The 25,757-nt window shown below is 44.6% G+C and overlaps 1 protein-coding gene, 1 non-coding gene and 1 pseudogene across 2 annotated transcripts; 1 reads left to right on the top strand and 2 right to left on the bottom strand.

The window, feature by feature from the left end:
* Nucleotides 1-1,982: 1,982 nt before the first annotated feature.
* On the bottom strand, nt 1,983-3,653 carry LOC123039888 (leucine-rich repeat protein 1-like). The gene is made up of 7 exons (XM_044462876.1): nt 3,578-3,653; nt 3,363-3,495; nt 3,189-3,260; nt 2,930-3,097; nt 2,727-2,807; nt 2,562-2,617; nt 1,983-2,023 (listed from the first exon to the last, which is right to left on the bottom strand). Exons 1-7 carry the CDS (start codon nt 3,651-3,653, stop codon nt 1,983-1,985), a joined length of 627 nt encoding a protein of 208 aa, XP_044318811.1.
* A 4,532-nt stretch (nt 3,654-8,185) lies between these two features.
* On the bottom strand, nt 8,186-8,257 carry TRNAD-GUC (transfer RNA aspartic acid (anticodon GUC)). Its single transcript has one exon. It is a non-coding gene; the product is annotated as a tRNA-Asp (tRNA).
* Nucleotides 8,258-14,197: 5,940 nt separating this feature from the next.
* On the top strand, nt 14,198-24,190 carry LOC123038711 (uncharacterized; annotated as a pseudogene).
* Nucleotides 24,191-25,757: the final 1,567 nt, after the last annotated feature.

Here is a 25,757-nt window from a genome sequence, read left to right as displayed (position 1 = left end):
TGACGACTATGATCTTGAGTTTTCAGCCCCGGATAGGAACACTGAGAGCCCACGACCACGACGCATGCGCAATTATGGGGACGAGGGCGGTGCCTTTTTGGAGGATGTATATTAGTCTGACCAAAGACCAATGCATTAAGGCTACCATTGTTACTCTAGAATTCCAACTTAGTCCACGAATTAGTTTTTGTGTTCCCTAGCTAGTCTGTCGAACAGCTGAACATGCAAGGTTATGTAAAAAGGAGGTTTAGTTAAATATCTGAGTCTATGAATGTATTCCTCCTACGATCCATTGTGCAATAATTCTGTTTGATGACATATATAAACTCTGGATGTGGCAATTCATTTGTGCATAACTGCATGTACGTAAAATCTTGTCCAATTTAAATCATGTGCAAAATAAAAATTATTCAATTGTTCTCTTTTTGCAGGTGACACGGTATTTATATTATTCGACCAATCTAAAAAAACTATCACCGCATGGAATTATAAAAACATTTCACATTTTAGGAAAATAACACTACCTAGAGCAGCCCAACGCATTTTGGCATCGGGCCAACATCGACGAGGAGTCTACCTGGCAAGGGCGACGGCTTGGTGCCAAGGCAGCCGGAGCAAGGGGATCAGCTAGTTACCGGGTACACATTGCGGGAGCCCAGCAAGGGTCACTTTTGGTGGCTGAGAGTGCGTCACATGGCGAGCTCTCAGCACCCGTCATGTGTCGCGTGTTGGTCGCTCCGTCGGGATTTTATTTATTTTTATTTTTCAATATGCGTTTTCGTATTTTGGTTGTTTTTTTTAGCTTTTTGGTATTTCTAAGTTCTAGAGAAAATTTTAAATATATTTGCACCAAAAACATGTTTTCTTTTTTCCCCGCGAGAGGCATGGTTTTGCTTCTTGTGGAGGCACATATTTCCTTCCGTGAGAGGTACAACTATGCCTCTTGAATAAAATAAAACAAAACACAGACCTAACCTACCCAGCCCAGCTAACCCCGAGCAACCGACAACTAAGCCTCACCCATATGTGTGCAGGCCAGCCGGCCGTGGCTCAGCCTCACCCCGCAGTCCCTTCCTTCTCTCTCCCACCGACGCATGACACCTACACGTGAGGGTCACTCCCAACCTCCCGACGTGCCCCACGTGCCACGACACCCACGCCCCTAGACCAACTCCACGATCCCATCCCTAAACCCACTGTTCTCCTCTCATTTCTCTAGGTCGCAGACCCCTACTTGCCGCAAAGCTGCCACGCAGAAGCTCAGAATCCCCGCCATCGTAGCTCTGATCCGGCGAGCAATTTCGATGGTGCTGTTTTTGACCCATAGGTCTTCCTTGTTGATTATTCAACCCTGATTTTACGACCCATTCAACCTGCCTTTACAATTGCATAGTCATTTTTTTATTCAGCATGTTGCGTCCTCATATTCTAGTTTGCTTGATTTTCCATGGATTCAATGAATGTGGGTCTTCATAATTCTTTCAAATGGTATCGAAAGTGGAACCACCGAATATTTATAGGGTGTGCCACCTAAAAAATAAACATAACACCCATAGTGAGAAATTGATAGGAAAAAGAAACACGAATGAACCTATTAAAAGAATCCTAAAGTTTTGGGTGGTCTATCCTGAACCCGCTTTCCCCATGATATCTGCATCTTCCCCAAAATTTCAACATCACGCACGTCGAGCTGGAGAGATGAATGGCCATGCGAGGTGAGAGGATTGACCGACCCCCGTGCAGCCCACACTGAGTATGTCATTGCATATACTCACTTCATATGTTCATGCATAAACAAAGTTGTACTGGTTCATATGTTCATACTCATTTCATTTTGCGGGGACAGAGGTAACCTCATGGGTTCCTCTTTAAATAATGGGATATAATTAGGTCTATAAACTTTAGCTGTCCCTACGGCTAACAGCTGTAAAAGACTAATCTTTTCAATTTGTGCTTCCAGTTCCATTATTTCTAGATCCTGGTTAGCTTGTAGTCTTGAGTGTATCCTGGATGATGAAAGCCACTGCAAGGATGCCAAGTGAGCAATTATTTCTGTGAACACACAAATAAATGCATATACAAAAGGAATAACCACATGGAAAGCCTAAACCATCAAAGGTGTAGATCGCAAAACGAGGGCAACATCGCCCAAGAGCACTACCAAATGTTATTTCCGATCTATTTTCAAAATTTTAGCCTAAACTTCATATGCCATGTCAGAAAATTTCAGATACAAATTTAGTTTACACATTCAATAGTATGAGAAGATCTTTTTTTTTTTGCTATGAAGAGATATTGGGCCTACCACTAATATTTATGGAACAATTTATCCTTTTTTGGTGGGGAGAAGAGTTTATGCTTTATGTATCACCTAGTACATGATATCTTTTACAATAAAATTTATTGCAATGCAAAGATCATTGTACAGTAGTGTCTACATGCAAATATGCAGATTTTCTTATCATTTTTTTAGTGGTGCTATCATGCATTATTGGTAGCGAGGTACCATCAGCCTTGTCCCGGCCACAAATAAATACACGAGTGCATATATGCTTATATACCTCTCTGCCGTTGAGATGATCTGACAGTGCCTTCCAGACTGTTTTTGGCAACATTTCTACAAGATAATGAATAAGAAATATGGTGTCTCAGTTCAACTGACCGGGAATAAATAGAAACATTAGTAAAAAAGTAATGTGGTGTTTGAAATGAGCTGCACTACTCACAGTTCAGCCAAGTTCCCCACAAGAACAAGAGAGAGAATCTCGGGCGGAACTGTGCCAGTCAGCATATTCTCGTTCAGCCGCCTGCGAGGAAGAAACAAAACTTGTCATTTTGTACCTAGAAGATTGCACCTTGTCTGTATTGGTGGTTTCACATACAATGATGCAATGAATGCTAAATATCATTTCTTCATCTTTGTGTAAACTTGTAATGTGACCAGAACTCATACAGATAACGCAGCGTCCGGACGGCCCCTAGTGAGGCCGGTATGGCTCCAGTGAGAAGGTTGTCATAGAGATGAAGAGTGATCAGGCTTGTCAGGTTGCCCAAGGTCGCTGGTATCGATCCGGTGATGTTATTTGCATACAGCTCACTACATGCAAAGATGAGGAGGTCAATCCCTGGTGTAGTGTACGTGCAACAGCAATGTCTCTGCTTGGCAGCAAGGTTGCAGTTCTTCTTACAGATACTGAAGATGCTGAAGACCTCCCAGCTCCGGAATCAGGGGGCCTGAGATGCCCGCCTTGCCCAAATCCCTGCGCGCACGCACACAACGGAAACAAATAGCCATAGGCATGTTTATAGATATATCCTTTAAACAAGGAGGCCGGGGAGAAGAGAGAGAAAAGTGAACTTACACACGGACAACGGAACCATCGCTCGAGCAAAAGACATGAAACCAGGTGCAGGGATCGGGAAGGGTTGGATCCCAGCTTTGCAGCACGTTGCTAGGGTCCTCCCACGCCTGCCTTTGCGCATAGAGGATGTCGCCTTCAGATCTCTTACAAACTAGCGTAAGTATTCTTGGAAACTAGAGTTGCAAATATATGACCATGGGCATGTACCTACTTACCTTCTACGTTGCAGCTTGCAAGAGTTGCAAGAGCAAGGAGGCTTGTCAGGAGAGCTACTGCAAAGTGAGTCGTCATTGGGCTTGGAGCTAACCTCAGATGTGTTATTTTGGTTGGTGGTACTGGTGGAGCGATGGAAGGCTTTTTATACGCGGTTGTGCAGAAGGAAATTTCCCTCCTCTACTGAACAAGATGCCAACACACATACGTACGCACGCACGCACACAAACGTATGGTTAGATGTTCTTCTGACGTAATGAAGGGCATACGCTCTACTACTAATCATTAAGATAAGAAAATAGAAAGAATTAACATACTATGTCATTTTAGTCTTGCAGAGAGTGATTGCCAACCATGCGCAATTATTTGGTTGCCGGCCATGCATCCAGGCCGGCTGGTGAAGAAGTGGCAAATGGAGGGACGCGGTGTTTCTGCTCGCGAGCACACATGAGTTCTTTATCTGGGTGCTTTAGTTGCCTCTGCCGATGTGATGCCATTATTAGCTGCGACGGAGACACGAGCGCTAGAAAAGAAAGAAAACAATAAAATACATCTGAGCTGTGGGCCAAGACGAAGACGGAGGACACGCGGTGGTCGACGGCAGCTAGTCGAGCCGTGGCTCAGGACGTCGGTCCTCTTGCCGATCCGTGGATCAGGAAAGTTGCTTTTCGTTATCTTCTACCGGCGACAGATTAAATAACAGGATGTGGTGGCAGCTGGCGGGGGGCTGGGTCAGTATTGTCGTCTCCTACCTCACGCTGCTGGATTCTTCAATTAGATAGAGTGTCGGGCGTGTGCAAAATCGATTCTTCTGGGGAGGCAAGATCTACCGGTGGGCATGGAGCTCCTCATGCAACCGATCAAGAGGTACGAAAGGTCTTTCTCGGTTTTTCTTTTCTCTTCTTTGTACTCCCTCCGTCCCATAATATAAAAGCGTTCTTGACACTACGATAGTATCAAAAATGCTCTTATATTATGGGACGGAGGGGGTAGATTCCATCGTGTCGATCTGCAGTTTCGACAGCTTGCTTGGCAGATTTATGGTGCTTAAGGAGCGTGCTTGATAGTGGCGTCTCTATGGAGCCCCTCCATTGTCCTGTGGCGCCGCCGCCTGCGGAGATCGAGCAGAATCAATCCCGTGCGGAAAGATTCGACCAGCAGATTTGTTCGGTGGAGACGGAAGTTGCAGAGGCTTCGGCCCAGTCCATAGGGAGGATGGATCCGAGAGCTCGAGGATGAGCATGCAGGTATGTTAGGAATCAAAATAAATATTCAATCCAAAAAATTAGTAGTGCATCTCTGCTTCAGAGAAATATCAAAAAGAAAAAAAGAAAAAAAGAAATCAGCTTCAGCGAGTACATATGTACTATGTGATTGATTGCACTTAACAGAGTGCAGCCTAGGTAGAATAGCAACTGGTTGTGACAAACACGTACAAATTTGCCAGCATACGTACGTAGTGGCAAGGCGCCATCGGCAGCAGTGAGAACACGGAAACACAGATAGCAGGCAAGAAAACCATGATGGGTAACAGTGACACTTCCTATTTGCCAGCATACGTACGTAGTGACTTGATAACCGTGTAGGAGGTGGGTAATATATATGATGGAAAATGTTATCCATGGAGCGTATGCAACAAGAAATTACAAGGGTCCGATTCAATTTTGTTGCACTAGTAATTTTGTTGCACAAGAAATTACAAGGCTACTAACCACCATGGATGCGAGATTATTCAAAACAAACTAATCTATTCTTAAAGTTGATTTTTCAGTTTCTACCCTTGCACTGAAAATGCCTTAGGCCTCTTTTGGTTCATATGGTAGGAAAATCATAGAGATAGGAAAGTCATAGGAAATGAGATGACATGCATCTCAAATCCTATGAGTGGGAATAGGAAAAGGGATGTCCTTTGATTCACATCATAGGATTTTCTCCATTGAGTCTAGGCTAATGTTTACTTTCCTATGAAATGTGGAGGATAGGAAGAATTCCTTCATGGGCATAGGATTTCATTCCTACAAACCAAAAGGCTCTAAAGAAATCCTATCCTATAAAATTCCTACAAAATTCCTTCAAACCAAAGGAGGCCTTACTCTTTTCCTTCCCTCCACGGCGGCTAAGGCAAAGTGCTCATCCCTCCAGGCTCCGAACCGAAGACATAATTTGGCGATAGAGGATGAATAGCATGATGAGCAGCGTCTCAAAGGAAAGGAGAGGAGCGTTTCCATAAAGTTCACGATCACATGCAGTCGCACCGGTGCCAAGAAATTTGTGTTTATATTGCATGCATTACGTATAATTCTTTTGCAACTATCTATATTTTTTTGAGACAATTCGCAAAGCTTTATTACGTCGTCACCAGTTGAACCGGGACGAAAGAGAGGTTTCCAGGGTGACCTAACCACACACGGCGGCCGACCCCAAGTTTCAAAGCATGCTTTGCTAAATTGTGAGCCTCCACATTGGAGCTCCTAAATTCATGAACGAAATTACAAGAATAAAAACTGCTAGAGTAGGCTATGATTTCATGCACTATCGCTCCATATTCCGCTCTGTTCTTCTCCTTGATGCTATCTATCACCTCCTTGCAATCGGAGGCAACATGTATTGACTGCAAATGCAGATCTTCCGATAATGCTAGTGCCTCCCTCACTGCCAAAGCTTCTAGGGTGGTCGGGTTGGTGATCGCCGTGAAGCCAAGTGTAGACGCCCCCAAGAACGATCCATTCTCATCTCTTGCTATATCTGCAATGGTTCCCACGCCGCGCCTTTCTGCAACTGCTGCATCCACATTGATCTTTGACATATTACGTGGCGGCTTAAGCCATTGCTTGGGTCTCTGATTCACCTGGTCGGACGGTCTCTCTGTTGGAGCCTTTTTCTGAGTCTGAAACTCTGAAATATATCGTTGTATGAACATATGTGTAGACATTGGAGATTGATGTATGAGCATAATTGGTTTGATGCCAAAAGTTGGCATGCCAAATTTTGGCAACTGCCAAATATTGGCTAGAGATTGGTTGCTTGCCAATTCTCGTTGACAATCTCACAAAAAGTTGCCAAATGTTGGCAACTTTTGATTTTGCCAAATGTTGGCTTGCCAAATATGACAATGCCAAATGTTGGTAGCGAACCAATTATGCTCTATATCCTCATAGACCGCTTTCCTTTTCGCACTCCAAATAGCCCATAGTGTGCATGCCAACATCATGAACTGTTGCTCGTTTAGTGCCTCATTCTGGGCAAACAACCACTGCCTCGGATCATCATTGCTGTATTGGCTCACTTTGTCAAGTAAATCCCCGTTAGAAAGAGCCCAGATGCATCGTGCATTAGTGTAGTCCAACATCGTATGCCGCCAAGAGTCCGGTGTGCCTCATAGTCTGCAAGCTGCAGAGACACTCATGTTTCTGTGTACAAGAACGTCTGCAGTCGGGATCGAACTTCTTGCTGGTCTCCACAGAAACTGTTTGATCTTTGGGGGTAGATTGGTTGCCCAAATCGACGACCATGAACTACTATCATACCTAGTAGCCGAGGTTCCCTCCTCCTCGTCTATCCATGACTCCCTAGCGATCTTTGTATGTATGATCAACCTGTAGGCCGATCGAACTGAGAATCCACACTCCATGCCCAGAAGTCAGGAATGTTTCTTGTACAAAGTGGTATGCTCATTATTGCCTCAGCACCAATTGGCAAAAATATCGCCCGGACTAGTGCTTCATTCCAAGTGGCAGTAGCAACTGTAATCAGCTCCGAGACCATCGTCGGAGGCATTGGGATCCTTGATGTGATCGGCCTCATCATGCCTTGTCTTGGAAGCCAGTTGTGACTCCAAATACGCGTGGTTTGCCCATTCCCAATGCGACGTATGATCCCAAGCTTAAGCATGTCCCGTCCATCCAAAACCGCCCTCCAAATCTGAGACGGCCTCCCGCCAAGTTGAGCTTCGAGCAAAGTGTTCTCATGAAAGTATGTCGCCTTTAATATTCTGGCGCTTGAGGAGTCAGGTTCTGTAAGTACTCTCCAGGCTTGCCTCGCAAGGAGCGCAAGGTTGAAAATTTCCATATCACGAAAACCCAGGCCGCCCAAGTGTTTTGGCCTCGTCATGACATCCCACGCCACCCAGCTGGGTTTTCTTCTGCCTGCCTTGCTACCCCACCAGAACTGGCGTATAATTTTTGTGATGTTGTCACACAGGCCACAGGGAAGTCTGAAGCAGGCCATAGAGTAAACCGGCAGAGCTTGGGCCACCGCCTTAATAAGTACCTCCTTGCTATCTATATGAACCACTATTCCAGCAGCTGGAATAGAGTAGATCCCGCCATGTGCTTGCATTTGGCTGCTACAAAACCCAAATCACAGATTTAAAAAAAAATTGGCCCAGGAAATCAGTGCCATGTTCGTCACAACGACTTGCTTGCTTTTAAAATGGGCCCAGAAAAAAAGGGGCCCTTTTTCGGCCGAAAGAAACAGTAGCCCCATTTTTCTGTATTTCGGCCCAGGATGCGAAGAGACAGCAGCCCCCGTTTTTCTGTATTTCGGCCCAGGATAACAACCCCATCGTATGCAAATGGGCCCGATGTAAGTGGGCCGAAAAATGAAAAAAGCGCCGTTGCCGGGGATCGAACCCGGGTCACCCGCGTGACAGGCGGGAATACTTACCACTATACTACAACGACTTGCTTGCTTTTGAAATGGACTATAATTTTCAAAAAGGAGGAACACAGTGACATTCGCAGCAGCACAAGACATGATGTGGCACATGATCTGTCTTTTTTTACGCGTCCATGAACGCAAACGTTTCAACAAGTTCCTACTACATGTTATATAGACATAGCGCATAAAAGATAAAATAAAGCCGGACACGGATTAGGAGCTCCTAGTGTGTGTGTAGCACCCGAGAGCTCCTATGCATTTTCGAAATAAAATCTAGCTACTACCTCCATCCCAAAATAAGTGACTCAACTTTATACTAACATTGTACTAAAGTTAGTGCAAAATCGGATCACTTAATTTGGGACAGTGGGGGTATTTTCCCCACTAGTATTACACTAGCATTTATGTGGAGAGATCTAAGGAAAACAATTCATATTGGGCGACTGATCGTACAGAGAAATCACCCGCTTTCTTGCGCGCCAAAAGGAAAAATCGCCTCCTCACAAGTTCCTACACAATCATACTTTTTGTCGCCCCACCTGGCACATACACCGACGCTCCTACATTTAGTGCTCTCCTCCCCTGCTTCTCCTCGCATCATTTTTGGAAATTTTTCTTCCACCATGGACCTTGAGTTGGGGCTCAACATTGAAGCCCTCCTAGTGCATCAAGCATGGTGAAGCACCTATACTATGGGGAATGAGTATAGAGCGGAGCTCGTTGGATGGTGTTATTAAACCAGAGATTGTTTTTCTTCTGTCTTTGTTTTTTCGAGAAGCATGGCTTATGGCACACCAGACTAAACAACTAAGGGGCCTCCTTGCGCGTCTCCATGACCACATGTTTAGCTACATGAGCAATTTTTTGTCTCTACGTTTTCCATTTTACCTCTCGGGTTTTCGAAAAAAAAACTTCGAAGAGTTGGATCCGCTTAACAGATCACTCTAGGAAGGGGGGAGGGTTAGAGCAAAATCTGATAGTTCTCGGGTAGGGGGTACCGAGTTGGTGGTCTTGGCTAGATGGTAACAGGAAGAATAGGGACACATTGTTTACCCAGGTTCGGGCCCTCTCGAAGAGGTAATGCCCTACTCCTGCTCTTGTATATATTTTGTGGATGAGTACAAAGTACATGTGATTTACCTCGAGATCGTATGAATGAGTCTAATAGAATTTCCTCTACGGACAAAACTCCTCGGCTTATATAGGGGCCGGGGGGTACCTAAGGTTACACATGTTCGGTTGCATCTAGAGATAAACATGTCGAATATTTGAAAATGCCTTAAAGTGCACGCAAGTCTTCGGAAGATCATATCTTGAGTGGGGCCAGGCTGAACATGGCCCATTCTTCAGTTGTTGGTGGGTCATTGGGTCGGCCCATGGTGGTAGGCTGACGTGGTGAGTACCCCTAATTGAGGACACTATCAGTAGCCCATGAACTAATCTTCAAGCCGAGGACATTGATCTACTCCTCAGAACAACTTCAACTTCAGGTCTTCACCTTTGTAGGCTAGTTCTTGATATTCCATTTTTTTCTGAGCAGACTCTTGTCCGAGGACTCTAGGTCCGAGGTCTTCTATGCCAAAGTTGATTCCTTGTAGGCGAGGTGCATACGCCTTCCGAGGACCTTCAACAATTTCTGGAAATTTTCAAACCCCATACTTTGACATGCCCAATTAGGGGAGTTGTAGGGGGTCCCACGCCCCACTTTTGGTGGCATCTATTTAATTTCTTTCCCTCGATTCACGTACCCATGTAAGACACGATGCCGGGAAACAGGCGGGTTAAACACCAAGGACTCAAACGTCCCGTCTAAAAGAGGTCCAATTGTTGCATATATATAACTTGTCCCTCACCCCCTGGCTCTCCTTTGTCTTTGCATAACTTCTCCCTCCATCGTCGCTTTCAGAGCTCCATAACAATGACAAACGGCCCCAACTCGTTGAATCGCCCCAATGCCCCCCTCGAGGGAGACTGGAAAAGTTGCTCGGTTACCCAAGGGCAACTAAATTGGCTCGTCACTCAAGGGTACTTGCCCGATCCAAAGTTTGCATAGATCCGTCCTGGCCTGGTAGCCATGGATGATGGGGTCCTTCATGATAACTTTCCAACTCTGCATGGAGCAGAGCACATCTGCTTTATTCCCTTCCTTTTCCAAGGTCTCGGTTTTCTGATTCACCCTTTCCTCATGGGTCTTTCTAGAGTTCTGTGTCCATCTATTTTTTACTTTCACCTCCCGAGTTTCCAAGATATTTTCAAAAAAGCTGGATTCACTTAAAAGATCATTGTATTGCAGAGGGGGGGGGGGTATAGGGCGATTTCCGTGTCCAAGTTTCCCAAAACCTCCCTTCACTAACCGGTACAGAGCCAAGGTTACTTCAAACATGCCTTTGTAAGTGCCTAAACATTTTATAGCAAACTAGTGCACTGCATAGTGACCATTCGATCGGAAAGAACTCATCTCTGAGAGACCGATTTGACTAAGCACCACGAAGGACCAGAATCCTAATGTTCTTCCTCATTTGAATTGCTTTTGTAATTGGATAGTCATATTTTTATTTAGCATGCTGGCTCCTTGCATATCCTAGGTTGCTCAATTTTCCATGGATTCACCTGACGGGGATCTTCATAATCCCCTCAAATGGTATTGAAACTGACAGAGCCACTCGACAATTATAGGGTGTGCCACCTGAAAAAATGAGCATAACAAACAAATTGACCGGAAAAGGAATGTGACTAACCCTATTAAAAGAATCTTATAGTTTTTTGTGGGTTATCCCAAACTCGCTTTCCCCATGATATCGGGGTTTTTCTCCAAATTGTAACATCACTTATGTCACACGTGAAAGATGAAGTGGTCATACGAGGCAAGAGGGTTGAGCCCGCGTGGTCACATCGAACGGGCACAAAAGAGGCCGATGGATGTGATCCATCGCCCCACCCGACGCATAACACCGCCCAATTTCAAAACTCGGTTTTCCCGCGTTGTGGATTTACGGTCTCTTTACATAAGAGAAAAAAAGTTTCAAGAACTCGCCCTGATTCGGAATCCAAGTTTCATGTAAATGTTTCAAGAATCAAAACATGCACAAAAATAAAGAATATGTGAGCGACTGGACCTGACCATTGGAACTTTGGAAGTCCAAATTATGGAAGTCGTTGGGACCGACTAAACATTAGGTATCTGAAATTATGTCCAGCGTTAGTCACTTCTTTTTCTGTCGCTGGATCTTCATCCAACGGCTCACGCATCGTCTTCGACCTCCCAACCGCCTTCTTCTTCCCACCATCTGATATGTCCCGCCTCTGCAGCCGTCGGCCTGCCCCGACCCACCCGACTGCCTCCACCCCCGCGACCGGCGGGCGTTGCTGCGCACCGCCTCGCCGCCCCACCCTGCTCTCACCCCCAGCCTCCCGGGTTTGATCTTTGACCTCCCGGGTTTATGAAAAAAACTTCATAAGGCTTGATTCGCCTAACAGATCATTGTAAGTGCGATGTTGTGACGTCCAACTTTCTAACCCCACCTACTGGTTCGGAGCTGGGGTTTCTTCTTACATGCCTTTGTATGTGGATTAAATTTATTAGCCGACCAATGCTTACATAGTGACCATGATATGTGTTTTCAAATCGAAAAAAAAAATCATTTTTGAGGAACGGACTTTACTAAGCGCCTTCTTGTCATGAAGGAGCTGAATGATGTTGTTTTTTACCGATAGGTCTTGCTTGCTGTTTATTCAACATTGAATTTACGACTCATTTGATCTGTTTTTGCAATTGGCTAGTCATTCTCTTATTCAGCATGTTGGATCCTTATATTGGCTAATTTGCTCAAATTTTTGCGGAATTCAGCAAATGGGGTTCTTCATAATTCACCCAAATGGTATTGGAAGTTGCAGAGCCACTCACAAATTATAGGGCGTGCTATCTGAAAAAACAATCAGCATAACACATAAATTGACCATAAAAGGAATACAAATAACCCTATTAAAAGAATCCTAGAATTTTTGTTGGTTATCCCAAAATCATTATCCCCATGATATCAGGGGGTTTCTCCAAATTGTAACATCACATACGTCACACGTGAGAGATGATGTGGTCATCCGAGGCCAGAGTCTTGACCCCGTGTGGCTCGCATCAAAGGTGCGCAAAGAGGCCGATCGATGTTATCCATCGCCCCGTCCAACGCATATCACCGCCCCATTTCAAAACTCGGTTTTCCTGCGTTGTGGATTTATATAAGAGAAAAGATTTTCAAAATCTCACCCTCAAACACTGAAGCCCTCCAAGCACATCAAGGTTAGCAGAAACACATGGACTATGCGGAATGAGTCCGGAGTGGGGCTTGTCGGATTGTGTTACAACTGGAGATAATTTTTCTTTTGATGAGAAACATGACTTATGTCGAGACTAAACAACTAGGGGTCCTCGTTGCGTGTATCCATGATCCACATGTTCTCCTATATAAAGCAATTGGTGTCACTTTGTTTTCCTTTTCAACTCCCGAGTTTCCGAAAAATCTTCAAAAAATCTGGATTCACTTAACAGATCATTGTATTGGGGAGGGGTGGGGGTGGGAGTATATAGTGCGATGTTGCCATGTTCAACTTTCTCAAAACCTCCCCTCACTTCCCAATACGGAGGACGAGGTTTCTTCAAGCACGACTTTGTAAGTGGCTAAAGATTTAATCAGCGAACCATTGCCCTGTGCAGTGACCCTGATACTTTCTTTCCAATCAGAAAGAACTCATTTCTGAGAGACGGACTTGATTAAGTGCCTTCTTGTCAAGAAGGAGCTGGATCCTAATTTTTTTGACCGATAGGTCTTCCTCATTCGACCTTCTTTTGCAATTGGATAGTCATTTTTCTATTCAGCATGTTGGATCCTTGCATGCGCTAGGTTGCTCGATTTTCCTTGGATTCAACAAATGGGGGTCTTCGCAATTCCTTCAAATGGTGTTGTGGCGGAGCCACTCGCAAATTATAGGGTGTGCCACATGAAAAAAATATCAGCATAACACACATAGTGTCAAATTGACCGGAAAAGGTATATGAATAACCCTATTAAACTAATCCTAAATTTTTTCGTGGGTTACCCCAAATTTGTTTTCCCCATAATATCGGGGGGTTTCTCCAAATTGTAACAAAACACATATGTCACGCGTGAGAGATGAGGTGGTCATACAAAGAAAGAGGGTTGGCCCCACGTGGCTCACATCGAACTGGCGCAAAGAGGCCCAAAGATGACCCATCGCCCTGCCCGACATAGCACCGACCAATTTCAAAACTCGGTTTTCCCGCGTTGTGGATTTACGGATTGGACCTGGTGATTGGAACTTTGGAGATCCAAATTATGAAACTTGTTAAAAACCAAGGGACCGACCAAACGCCGGGTACCTGAAATTATTTCCCGCGTTAGTCACTTCTTTTTTCTATGCTGGATCTTCATCGAACGGCTCACACGTCGTCTTCCGCCTCCCAACTGCTTTCTTCTTCCCATGATGCGTTCCTTTCCGCCTCCCAACTGCTTTCTTCTTCCCACGATGCGTTCCTTCCCGCCTCTACAGCTGCCGGCCTACCCCGTCCCATCCGCCTGGCTCACCCCTCCCCCCGGCGGCCGGAGCCCCGGCCGGCGCTACCGCGCACCGCCTCACCGCCCCGTCGTCCCCTCAACCTCCACTTAATTAGCATTGTTGCTGGCCACCGACCCGGCCATCCCTCTAAGCCCCGCCGCAACAGAGAAGAACTCCGGCTATCCCCTGCATCCCCACCCCTAATAATAAGACAGATACCAAGGCAATTATTTCACTAGACGGTGGGCCAAAAGCTTGTACGGTGAGATTTTTACTTCCCCGGTGGCTTACCCCTAAGATCCAAGGAAGCGGTGACCTGATCTAAGCGAAACCCCAAAACCAGTCGAGTATAAATACTCTCTCGGCTCGATGCGGTGAGAAAGCGACCGCGTCGGCAGACAAATCTCACACGCTTCCCGTCTTCTCTTCTCCTCTTCCCTGGCGCGACACCGGCGCCGCCGCGGCGAGCGGTTCCGATGGCGGCCACGGGCGGCGGGAGCGGAGGCGGTGGCGGTGGCCGACACTGGATCGAGGCGGAGATGCCCGATTTCCGGGCCAGGATGCGCCGTATCTACCTGTGAGCAGCGCCGCCACTCCTCCCTCCCTCCTCCTTCTCCCCAGTCCGTGTCGCGTCTGCCCTAGAACTGATCCCGCCCCGATCGTGCGCCTGGTAGCTCGAATTCCGGGGGGGGGGGGGCGGATCTGGGTGGTCGTGCGCCTGCTCTCCGGCGCCTGGTCGTGCGCCTAGGTGGGCGGATCGAGTGGGATCGAACGGATTAGTCGAGGGCTTAGGGTTTCGCTCGCTTGTCTGATTATCTGCACTTCTGCAGCCGTTTCTGCTTGCGTCTGCTTTCATTGCTCGGTGAATCGACTAGATGGGTTCTGTACGAGGCTATGTAGATTGGTTCGTGGGTAGTACTGGTTCTGATCTGGAGTGTTGGTTAGGCTTCCAGCTGAATACGCTGTTGTTATTGTTACATTTCACGATATGCCCTAACTGTTTGAAAAATATTTTGGCATGCTTATGATGACTTGGTAGCTCGAATTTCCGGGGGGTTCTCGGTCTCCATCCGGGTCTGGGTGGTTGGATCGAATGGGATCGAACGGGATTGGTCGAGGGCTTAGGGTTTCGCTCGCTTGGCCGATTATCTGTAGGCCTTTCTTGGCCGATTATCCAACTGATTGGTCGAGGGCTTAGGGTGTTCGGTGAACCTGCCGGGTGCGTAGGGTGGCCACCGGATTCGTCAGTAGTTCTGGACCTCAGCTTGGGTTTCATCTCGGGGCAGGAGGGTTTCAGTTACATGATGTTTTTGGTAATGTTGTTTAGTTGGTTACGGCTCCAGTCAAATACATTTATCTTATTGCTTCATTTCACCATGTGCCTCAGCTGTTTAACGAATTTTTTCATTTATCTTATTTTTTTCTTTTTCAACATGGAAACTGTTCTGCACTGCCATTTGGCCGGTTTGTTAGTATTCATATGGTCAATTTTGAGAACAATTTGAGTAATTCAGGAATTTTAAATTGTTCTGCTAAGTTGCATACGAGTTGAGCTCATGTTATCAGATTGTTCTATTATGATACCAGATCTTGCTTTCATGTATCCTAACCCCATTTCCTTCTAAATTTTTTCAGCCCTACCAAATTGGCCTCTTATTTTCAGCCCAAGTATTCCCCCAATTCCCTGGAGGCCCAAACACTTATTGCAAGATTGGAGGAGGATGCATTCAGGGGGACAAACAGTAAGGTGTGTTTATCCGCTCGTGCTTCCTTGCACCAGTTGATCGGCCTTTTCATGTTTTTCTACAAGTTAATTGGGCAATGGGGAGAACCAGGCAGTAGCCTGGTGGCAAGGGTTGCAGCGGCGCACCCTGTGCCCAGGGTTCGACTCCCGTCAGGAGCCGATTTCTGGCGCCTCTCCCTGGTGGGCTCCATTCTATAAAAATATGTCCTGGGTCCTATTGCCCACGGATCTCTCCTTTCTTTTTATTTGGAAACCGCAAGGAAGCATTATATGTTTTCTTTACTTGCTCACGTTTTAAATTTTATCCATTATGTGGCATGCTGTCCAATTATATGTTTCTGCTAGTTAATTAGACAACGTGAGGAAGCAATGTTACAAAGTTGCAATTATGCATTAGATGTTTTATTTACTTCGTTCAGATTATGAATTTGATTCTGTGCCATGATGTCACGATTTAATTTAATTTTCCATTTGTCCAGGTAGAGTACGTGAAAAAAATATCTGACAAGGTGGTCACCGTGTTGAGAAATAAAACTGACGAGCTACAACGTCGAGCGCAGTTACAAAGCCAATTGCAACAGGCTTTACATGGAGGCAGTTCTTCTGTAATGCCAGAGGCAGTGATGGTGGCTAGTCGAAGGCCAACTTCTCAGTCTATGACACCTCAAACTTCAGGTCAAGTGCCAAACCAGCACATGCTTCACCCTTGCACGTCAAACATGCAGATTGAGGTTGAGAAAAAGCATCATGCTCAGGGTCATTATCCAAACTTTCAGCCCATGGGAATCACTAGAGCAGGGCCGGGTGTCCAGTCCGGTCCATGGCCGATGCAGTCAGGAGCCAGTCAGAGTGAGAACCCATACATTGCCAAGCAACCGCAGGCTACAAATTTTGTTGGCTACAGCCTAGCAAGTGGGTCAAAGCCAGTTATTCGGCCAAATTCTCAGCACAATCACCTACTTGGCCAAAATGATAGTGCTATTGGAGTGCGACAGCCGCAGATTACAAGGTTGAATGAAATTTTGAGAGCTAACCAACAATTGATGGGCACGCAAAGGTACCAAATGCTTGGAGCACAACAAGCTGATGTCCCCAAGATGCAGCCTGGTCAGATTAGAATACGGAATAATCAGGAGGATGCTAGGCAAACAGGTCTCTTACATCCACCATTCAAGGCATCTGAGCCCATGACTCCACCTGTACAACAGATTCCAGGTGCTCAGCAAAGTACTTTGTTTTGTCAGAACTCTCAGATTCCAGGTACTTAAGCTGCTTTATTTAACAAAAAAATGTGAATACCATAAAACTCCAATCATTGTTTTCCTTTGATTTTGTTTGTTTTTCTCAAGTTACGATGTCTGATATTTCAGCTATGATGGGGACTGCTAGAGAATATGATCCCAAGGAGGAAATATTTTGTAAGGTGAGAGAATCCTCTATTTTATATATGTGTATTATCTTTTATTATTTCTATAAATATATTCCTAATATGTGGTAGTTATGCACAGTTGCTTGAGTAAACCCAATGTAATTAAGGTTCTTGTACATGTAATGGGATGTTTTGTTTACCTGACCTTGTAGTTTAATGCAGAAGCCTTCGTAGCTGAATGACTAAATCAAGTTGATGAGTTGTTGATGGTCGTTTTGCTAAATTTGTACATCTTGGCCTATAATTGTATTGCTGAAATATTTCATTGCAGATCAAGTCTTGGAAAGATGCTTATTTTCCTCAGTTTTTGGAACTGGATCGTAGAGTCGTTCTTCCAACACTAACAGAGGTCACTTGTCCTTTTCCTAGAGATGATTCTTCATTCATTGATGGTTTTGCGCATCTACGTCGCTTAAACCCTTGGTTCCATCTCCATACAGGAACAACTAGCGGGTAGTGCGCGGCGGCACGCCGCGCCACATGGACTAATTAGCTATTTTGGTCTATTTTTAATATTTGGTGAGTGGTCCCAAGATTTTTTTGGCAAAGTAGTTCATGTACATTTAGTTGGGTGATCATGGCAAAGTAGTGCATACAAGAAAACGGTTCATCTACATAAGAGATCTAAATGATACATAGCAATATAGATTGCCCAGCGACTACATAAGAGATCTATATGATACATATCAATATAGATTGCCCGTCGTGCCACGCCTCGCTAATTCGTTTGAAATTTTTTAGTTGTTGAAAATCTAGTGTACCGTGCAACTGTGTCTTTGTGGGGATGTGACAGATGATTGATTATGTATCTAACAGTTGTGCACTTTCTGTTTGTTGATGAAATTTATACATTTCGCCAATGTGGAAACAGATACTAGACCTGCCGGTCGTGTTGGCTTATTCATTCTTTTTAACGTAGCATTCAGAGCTGGTTGTCGCGGTTGACTATAGCATTCAGAGTCAGTTCTTCCTTATGGGTCTTCAAGGGTATTATAATTTTCCACATACGATATACATATTGATAAGATAAACGCTCTGCTCTACTACTTAATTTGCGCTGTCCATGAATCTTGCCGATCATCATGCGCACAAATGAATGGGACATTGTTGTCAGTAACCTAACTAAACAACCAGCCACAGTAATCTAACTAAACAGCCAGCCACTTGGTACTTACGCCCAGCGGCCAGCGCATTCTGGACAACCTGAAAAATACAAACACACTATCCTTTATTATATACATCAATAACTTTTTAACTTCCAAACCAATTTCATGATGTACAAAATTCTTTGCGACTACAGAATGTAAGAATTCCGATGGATAGAGCGGATCAGCATCACCAAGATAATCAGTTGATATAATGTCACAGCTAACGATTATCTTGGAACAGCCAGACATGTACGGTTATAAAGAGATCCACTAATATCATCAAGCATTTTATTAGTTCTGACGGTTAGCATAAATGAAGAAAAACGGATCACATGCTATTAATAGTAGCAGATATGTTATATCTTTAGTGGGCAAAATCACTAAATTTTTAGAATGCGCAGCCATGAAGTAGAAGCTTTGATCGGAGCTGAAATTCGGTTTTGCCAACTGTAGAGTGAGTGCAGATATTGCTGTTGCCGATGTCCTGTACCCACTGAGCAAATTCAGATAGTTTCGTATAGTGCATCGCATCCATTGCATTTAGATCAATTAAAGGGAAAAAAAGTCGTGGCATAAAACCGTAAACTAATGCACACAAGCATCTCATTATACTATCATAATATGTAATTCTCAGCTAGAATTGACATACATGGCCAAACTTTTTCAGATTGTGACATCATTTTTTCATGTACCCAAGACTGGAAAGAACAGAAAAGGAACTTTCGAAAAGCTACTTACAGCAATAACTTTGTTCTCTGAAATGTTGGTTAGTACTAAAAACAAGAAGGCACCGTTGTCATTGTTTGTCTAGAACAGCTGTACATAGGAACTTATCAATCTGAAGCTTGTATGCTGAACTCACCGATTGCAAGGAAGAGGGAGAAGCTGATGGAGGCAGGGCTACAGGAAACTGCTATTGCGCGGCACAGACAGGGAGAATAATGATACGCACGGGTCTTGGACAGTGGACATCTTTGCAGCAGGAGCCGGGTGTTTGGTCGACGAAGTAGTCGCTCAGCTGCGGAAGCAATCTATGTTATTTCTATACAAGATGGGACAACAATCTCTGAAATGTTTAATGATTCGTTTTCCATCTCTAGAAACTGTATGGCCTATTAGCATGGGCCACATAAAAATCAAGAAGAATATGTACTATAGATTATGCACATATGTCACTACAACCCATACTGTAGTAGAATAGAACAGGTTGAATCCTCGGAACCAACTTAAACTGACAACTTTCACTTCATCGACACTCAAATGAACACTCGTTCCTCTTTGCTCATACTGTATAGAACTGGCCACAGCTATCACAAAAATTCATAGTTCAGTCAAAAAATTGTACAATTTATCTTATTTCTGTTAACTGGGGGAAATAGTAGAATCAAGATACTCTACAGCCCATAAAACTACCTCATATATTAACTTGGAAAGGAATTAACTAAGAAGTGCCTAAAAATTAAGAGATGTCTAAAAAGACAGTGACATTGTGAAAGCAAGTGATAGATCTCTAAAATTAGGATGGAATGAAAGGAACCAAGTAGTGTGACAATTATAAGATATATAAAAAGATAACAGTTGATAAGCAAATGAGAGATCTCTGATAATGATTTATTAGCATGAATCTCATAACCACACACTCATGTTTCCCTTACGTAGGCAGCAAAAGTCTAAATGATTAAGATACTATCCTCTTAACCTATTAAATTTGGAGTCACAAACATTTTCCTACCATCAAGTAACCTACAAAACCCACACAAAGAAGGATCTGACGAACTAACTTTATTTTTTCAAACATTCAAATATACAAATAAGCCAAAAGAGAGATACATTTTCAAAACTAACTTTATAATTCACTGATATACAACAAGTAGTCTAGAAAACCCATACTTGAATCATTCTTAGCAAGATAAACATGTAGTACCTGAAGAACATGCTACACAAAATCCCTCTGGAACTCCAAGGTAATGAATCAATCTTATGGGTTGACTAAACCAATCCTTTTGATTAAAGGCATCCTGCATGTGCAAAGCAAATTAAAAAACATATCATAATGGGATATCAGCTTGATGGAAAAAAAATCATACCATAAAATATTTATTTGCGAAAACGACTATTGTACAAGAGATATCGGCTTGATACGGAATATGATAGAATAAGAATAGTAATTACAGTAATCTAAACACACTTATATTTCTTTAAGAGGGGGTACAAATTAATGATCTCATAAGTGCGAGAGGGGAAAAAACAACACCTGATCATGTTGAAGTATAAAAGTGAACTGTACATTCACACCTCACTGAATTTTCAGGTTTAGACAGCCCGAGCTTTATAACTGAAATAAAAACAAGATGGTATTGATCCTCCTTGGATAAATTCAATTCCAATAGAGAAGAAGTTCCACTTATGAATCTATAAAAATAATTCAATATTGTTCTAGTATTTGAACAAATTCACCATGGAAGCTACCCCATTATCAACCCATACGCAGATTACATAATCAGTGCAACATCAAGAAAGCCAAAGATTGTGCAGAAATTTGCATCCACCTCTAAATATAGTAGAAGACGTGCAAGAAAGCGATTACTATTCGTAATCTAGTAGAAATTATCATATGTCCCTACCACAAACCTGATTATATATAAGCTATTTGTGTAACATATGCACACAAATTAGCTGCGGCTACATTTACATTCTATCTTGAAACAATTGTGAGAAAGGCTTTTAAGATAATGAACACACCAAAAAAAAGTACAGTAGTTTTTTCTGCATGAACACGATTCCTCCATTTTGGGCTTTTGGCTGAAATTACAGCATTTTCCAGTGCAGAAGTTGTCATATCTCTGCTGTAGAAGTGATGTATACGAAAATAAGCACCAAGTAGCAGGCAAAACTAAGAAATATGAAAAGAAGAACCAAAGATATTGCTGGGTGGTACTCATTGATTCATGTGAAGACAAAGACATGGGGCTGGACGGGGAGCTTGAACTTGAGATTGAAGTACTCGCTGACTTCTGCTCCATCTGATCTCCATGTGCAGCAGCCCCAGCCTGCTGCGAGCCAGCAATCTCCAAGGCTCCAATGTGCAGCCAGTAACCGCGCTGCTCCCTCGGCGTGTGGCCTGGTGACGCGCCCCAGCGGTGACGCCTCTAAGCTCTGAGGCACGACGGGATTGTCCCGGCTTCAGCCCTTCCTCCAGGTGGAGGGAGCTTGATCCAAAAGAAAGAGGGGAGTGGAGAGATTAGGAGGAACCTACTCCATTGATGCTTGCTCTGTTCACAGATCGGCCATGCGGAGAGGAGATGGAAGGAGGGCGGGTGGAGAGGTGGGGGCCTGGCAGTGGTGCGGGGAGTCATAGCCTCATAGGCCGGCGGCGAAGTGGTTGTGTGCGCCGCCAGATTTTGGAAGACAGGCGCAGTGACGGAGGGATGACCTAGAAAGGCGAAGTGAAGACCCAGGCAAGTAAGCCTGTCCTTTTATAGCGCAATATGCGGTGGGCTGGTGGGCTAGCTGCGGGTGGTGGGGGAAGTGAGTCCTCCAGAGAACTGGACACGCGGTGGGCAGCGGAGAAATAGCATGGTCAGCTTTTGATTTCGTTGATGACGCGTGGGCAGTTCCCCAAGATACGTGTCCACCATCGCTTTTCTTTTTTACTACCACGTCAGAATGGTCTAGAAAAAACGGACAAGACCACAACCTTCACGTGCAAATTTTACCTCTGCAGGTCCCTAGCAACAAGTGTAATTTTCTAGAGGCCGTAAAAAAATTCCAAAAAAACCAGAGAAATGAATCCCTTACGGGCCTAGTATTCTTAGTATTCTCATCACTACCTGAAGTAAAAGCTAATCTGTACAAACGCAAAGCAGATTTCAAGAAATCGATCAGAATGATACTGAATTTAATGTCGTTGCAGAAGAGTGATGTGCACGAGGGTTTGAAGGTGGACCTCCCCAAGTACGAAAAACTCATACATCATTTCCTGGCTCTTCTCGAGAGGAATAAAACTTGCCATGCAAACATGAATACAGGATATCAGTTGCAGAACTGTGATGAGCAGCGTACAACCGTCAATCTTACTGGCAATGCATTCCCAATCAGTGGTGGTACAAGGTAGGTAAAAGCAATAGCTTGGACAAATCTGGAGATATTAGGATCAGCTCTTCTTTTTGCTACAATTCTTTGTATTTGTTTTGAAATATCAAAATAGAATGCTAAGATATATTGTGTAGCTAGCTGGTACTGTCAACAAAGCATGTCATCCTTAATAGCTCAAACAGTACTCACTTTTTGCCTAACATTGTATGGTAACCAACGTCATTAGCAATTCTGCTTACTCTTACTCCCTTTATTTAATGTGTTTACCCTTTTTCATTTGCAGTAGAGAGCAAAAGCAACCTGCTGATCCAAGCATTTTGCAGCCGAGGCAAACAACTATGGCTAGAACAACAACACCTCATCAACAGAGCAATGGCAACTACTTGCCAGGAATAGAAAGTCCTTTCTCTTCACCAGGATCATTGCAGTCTTGGTCTTCCAGTATGCTCGAGGCCTTGAGGCCCTCACCACTTGCAAATCCAGTGGTAGCACCAGCGTCAGCCTGTGCTCCAATACCCATGATCTCAATGGACGTTGACAGCATAACTGCCTTCTTGATGAATGACAATGCAACAGCACCACCACCAAAAGCAAATGGTTCTAACCAAGTCACTCCTACTGAACCGATAGCAACAGCCTCACCACTTCAGGCAGATATAGCAGCTGGTCATGGAGAGGTTCAGGCGCGAGGTGGAGACGGAACACCGGTGACTAAGAGGCCCATCGACCGGCTAATGGATGCGGTAAGTGTACCACATGGCTGAGCTCAGTCATAGTTCATGAATTGTTGCAATCACTTATACTGACAGTTATGTGCTTATTTTGTATGTAACCTCAGATAAGATCTTCATTGCCTGGAGCTCTACGCAGCTCTGTTAATTCAATTAGGTCTTTACTCAGCATGAGCGACATTGAACCACATGGGAAAATCGGCACAATGTTGGATTGTAGATCCTCCTTGCAGCAGCAGCAGCAGGGTGGATCTAATACTGTGAATAAAATGAAGCAAGTTTTCAATCATACGGAGTCGCAATCTGAATCACAGCCGCTGGGAAGCATGGATGGCAGTTGCATGTCATTTGAGTGTGGGGCCTTGGACTCTGGATCAAACAGTGAGGTAAACTTTAAGAGGCAGGAAACACAGGTAAGACAATTGATCATTAATTTCTGAAGTTTCCAAAAAATCAGTGCTATCTGTTCTCACATCTATTCTGCTTAATTTTCTGATTTTCTGTTTGTCGTCACTTTATAACAGTCTAACATATGTCCTTTCAACAATTCTTGTCACTTGTCAGAATGCTAGTAATGAGGCTCTGTTGGAAGAAATCAAATCTATCAACAACACACTGATCGACACAGTGGTCAGCATATCTGATAATTGTGGTATGGATGGGATCTCCCGCTGTGATGGCGGGACAACAATCAAACTGTCCTACAGCGCCGTGTCGCTTTCGCCGACCTTTAAATCTTTCTTTGCCACATCTGAAATGGTACTTTGGATTTCAGAGTTCAGACACTTGCTACACGTTACGCTCCAATGCACTGACTGATTTCTCTGACTGATTGATGCAGTGTCTTGTCTTGCCTGTGAAGCTATACGTCCCAGCAGATTATCCGGGCAGCTCTCCGGTGCTCAGAAATGACGAAGGAGATGAGGTGCCAAGGTGAGTTGAGCTTGACCATGCTTTTCTATCTCGTACTGTTGATCATCAAATATGTCCAAATCCACCCCTGCTGCTTGACAATAGCTTCTTCACCCACCCGCATGAAGAATTCCAGCACCATCTCTGCCTCGGCGGACGTGGCGTTCCGGCACGCCCTCGACGGTCTCCTGGAACCCCGGTCGATCGAGGCCATGGTCAGGGTATGGGACGCCTCCGTGCGGAAGGCCGTGACGCGGTTTGCGGAGCGGCAAGGTGGAGGGACGGCCAGCTCGATGTTTGGTGGGTGGAAGAGATGTGCGGCCACATGAGAAACAGATCAGATTTAGGATGCCACACATCTGTGGCTTGCTTGTTGTAGTATAGTAGAGAAGAAACTGTAAGGTGAGTCTGTACCCAAACTGTAAGGCATGTGTTGTTGATGGTGATCCCTATTGTAGATGATGTAAACTGTTGTTTGTGTTGTATGAGATAGATGTAGAATGGCGAACACCGATGAATGGCAGCTTAGAATAAGTAGTGGGGAAATTCTGTTTGGAATTGGAATTGGCTACAGGCATGCCAAAACTGCTGTTGTATTTTCAGTCTTGTAAGAAACAGTTGGTACATGCATGGTGAATGGGACTTGAATGAAGTATGTGTGTTGTGCTCAATGAGAAAGCATCAGCTGTGTCGGCATCTTAATTTGTTGAATTTATTCGCATTCGGACAAATTACATCTCCCATGTTACTGTCACTGTGCTGTGTCTTTTCACACACCGACAAAAGCGTGAAACTGTGGATGTGTGTCTGACTGAATGATGAATTAGTCCTGTTTCTAGCTGGGAAGGGTGAACCAGATTTTCTCTGATGAAATTCCGGTGAAAAGGAGTTTCGAACTGTAGATGTGCTGCTGTATTGGCGCCTTATCTCGCTGTCAATTTGTGGCATTCTGATGAAATTCCACCGTATTTTTTGGCGGATGGAAGGGAGTTTTATTCATCACTCAAGAGCATGTTCAGTCTTACATAGATCGGGGACAGCGCCTGGCCCCGACCCTAGCCATACCGAACCGTGCAACATTCAGTTATACCAGCTAGCATGGAGTAACGGGATCGATCTCTGTCTGCTGTTGTGATCATCTTAAGAGCAACAAGGCAGTCTGTCTCCACTTCAATATGTAGCTGCGTCCACTGCAAGGCAAGGATCACACCCTCCATGCAGGATAGAAGTTCGGCTTCTAAAGGTTCTGCACATGCCCTCAGTTCTCTGCATGATGAGAAGATGATCTTACCAGTGGCAAAGCCACACTTCAGCTGGGTAGTCAATTGACTACACATCTTTTTGCATAAACAAAATAAATTAAGTTCAAATCATGTCAATAAATGTAACAAATGCATACATATGACTACACAACATTCAGTTGACCATACACGATTGGATTCCTGGCACCGCCACTGGATCTTACCCGAATTGTCTTGCAGAATCATTCTGGTGGAAGCGCAGAACAATCTGTCGACGTTGAGTTTAGTCCACCCATCCGCCGGAGTAGTCCATCGTGATCGCGACTCGTCCGCAACCTGAGCATGTGGTACAGGGCTTGCTCGGCGCCACCGCATCAACCACTTTTTTGCCTTTCGCCGGGTCCGCACTCGGATTGTTTTGGATGCCCACGGGTGAATCAATGTAGTTGAGAAGGAACCTCTTTGACGCTTCGACCGGAGGCGGTTGCTTATGATATGTCATTTCATTGCATACGTGCCAGCAGCGGCAAAGGGTCATCATGAGCTCCATCCTCTCCGTGTCAGGAAGGTCACAAAGAGTTTGGGCGAGCCACTCCATGCCCGTCTGATGGAATGTCGTAGCAGCAGGGATCCGCCGCCATCGCATGCCAAAGCG

Source organism: Triticum aestivum, chromosome 2B, assembly GCF_018294505.1.
Source record: "Triticum aestivum cultivar Chinese Spring chromosome 2B, IWGSC CS RefSeq v2.1, whole genome shotgun sequence".
Lineage (NCBI taxonomy): Eukaryota > Viridiplantae > Streptophyta > Magnoliopsida > Poales > Poaceae > Triticum > Triticum aestivum.
Note: the sequence above shows the minus strand (reverse complement) of the source record. Positions and strands in the feature narration are given on the sequence as shown.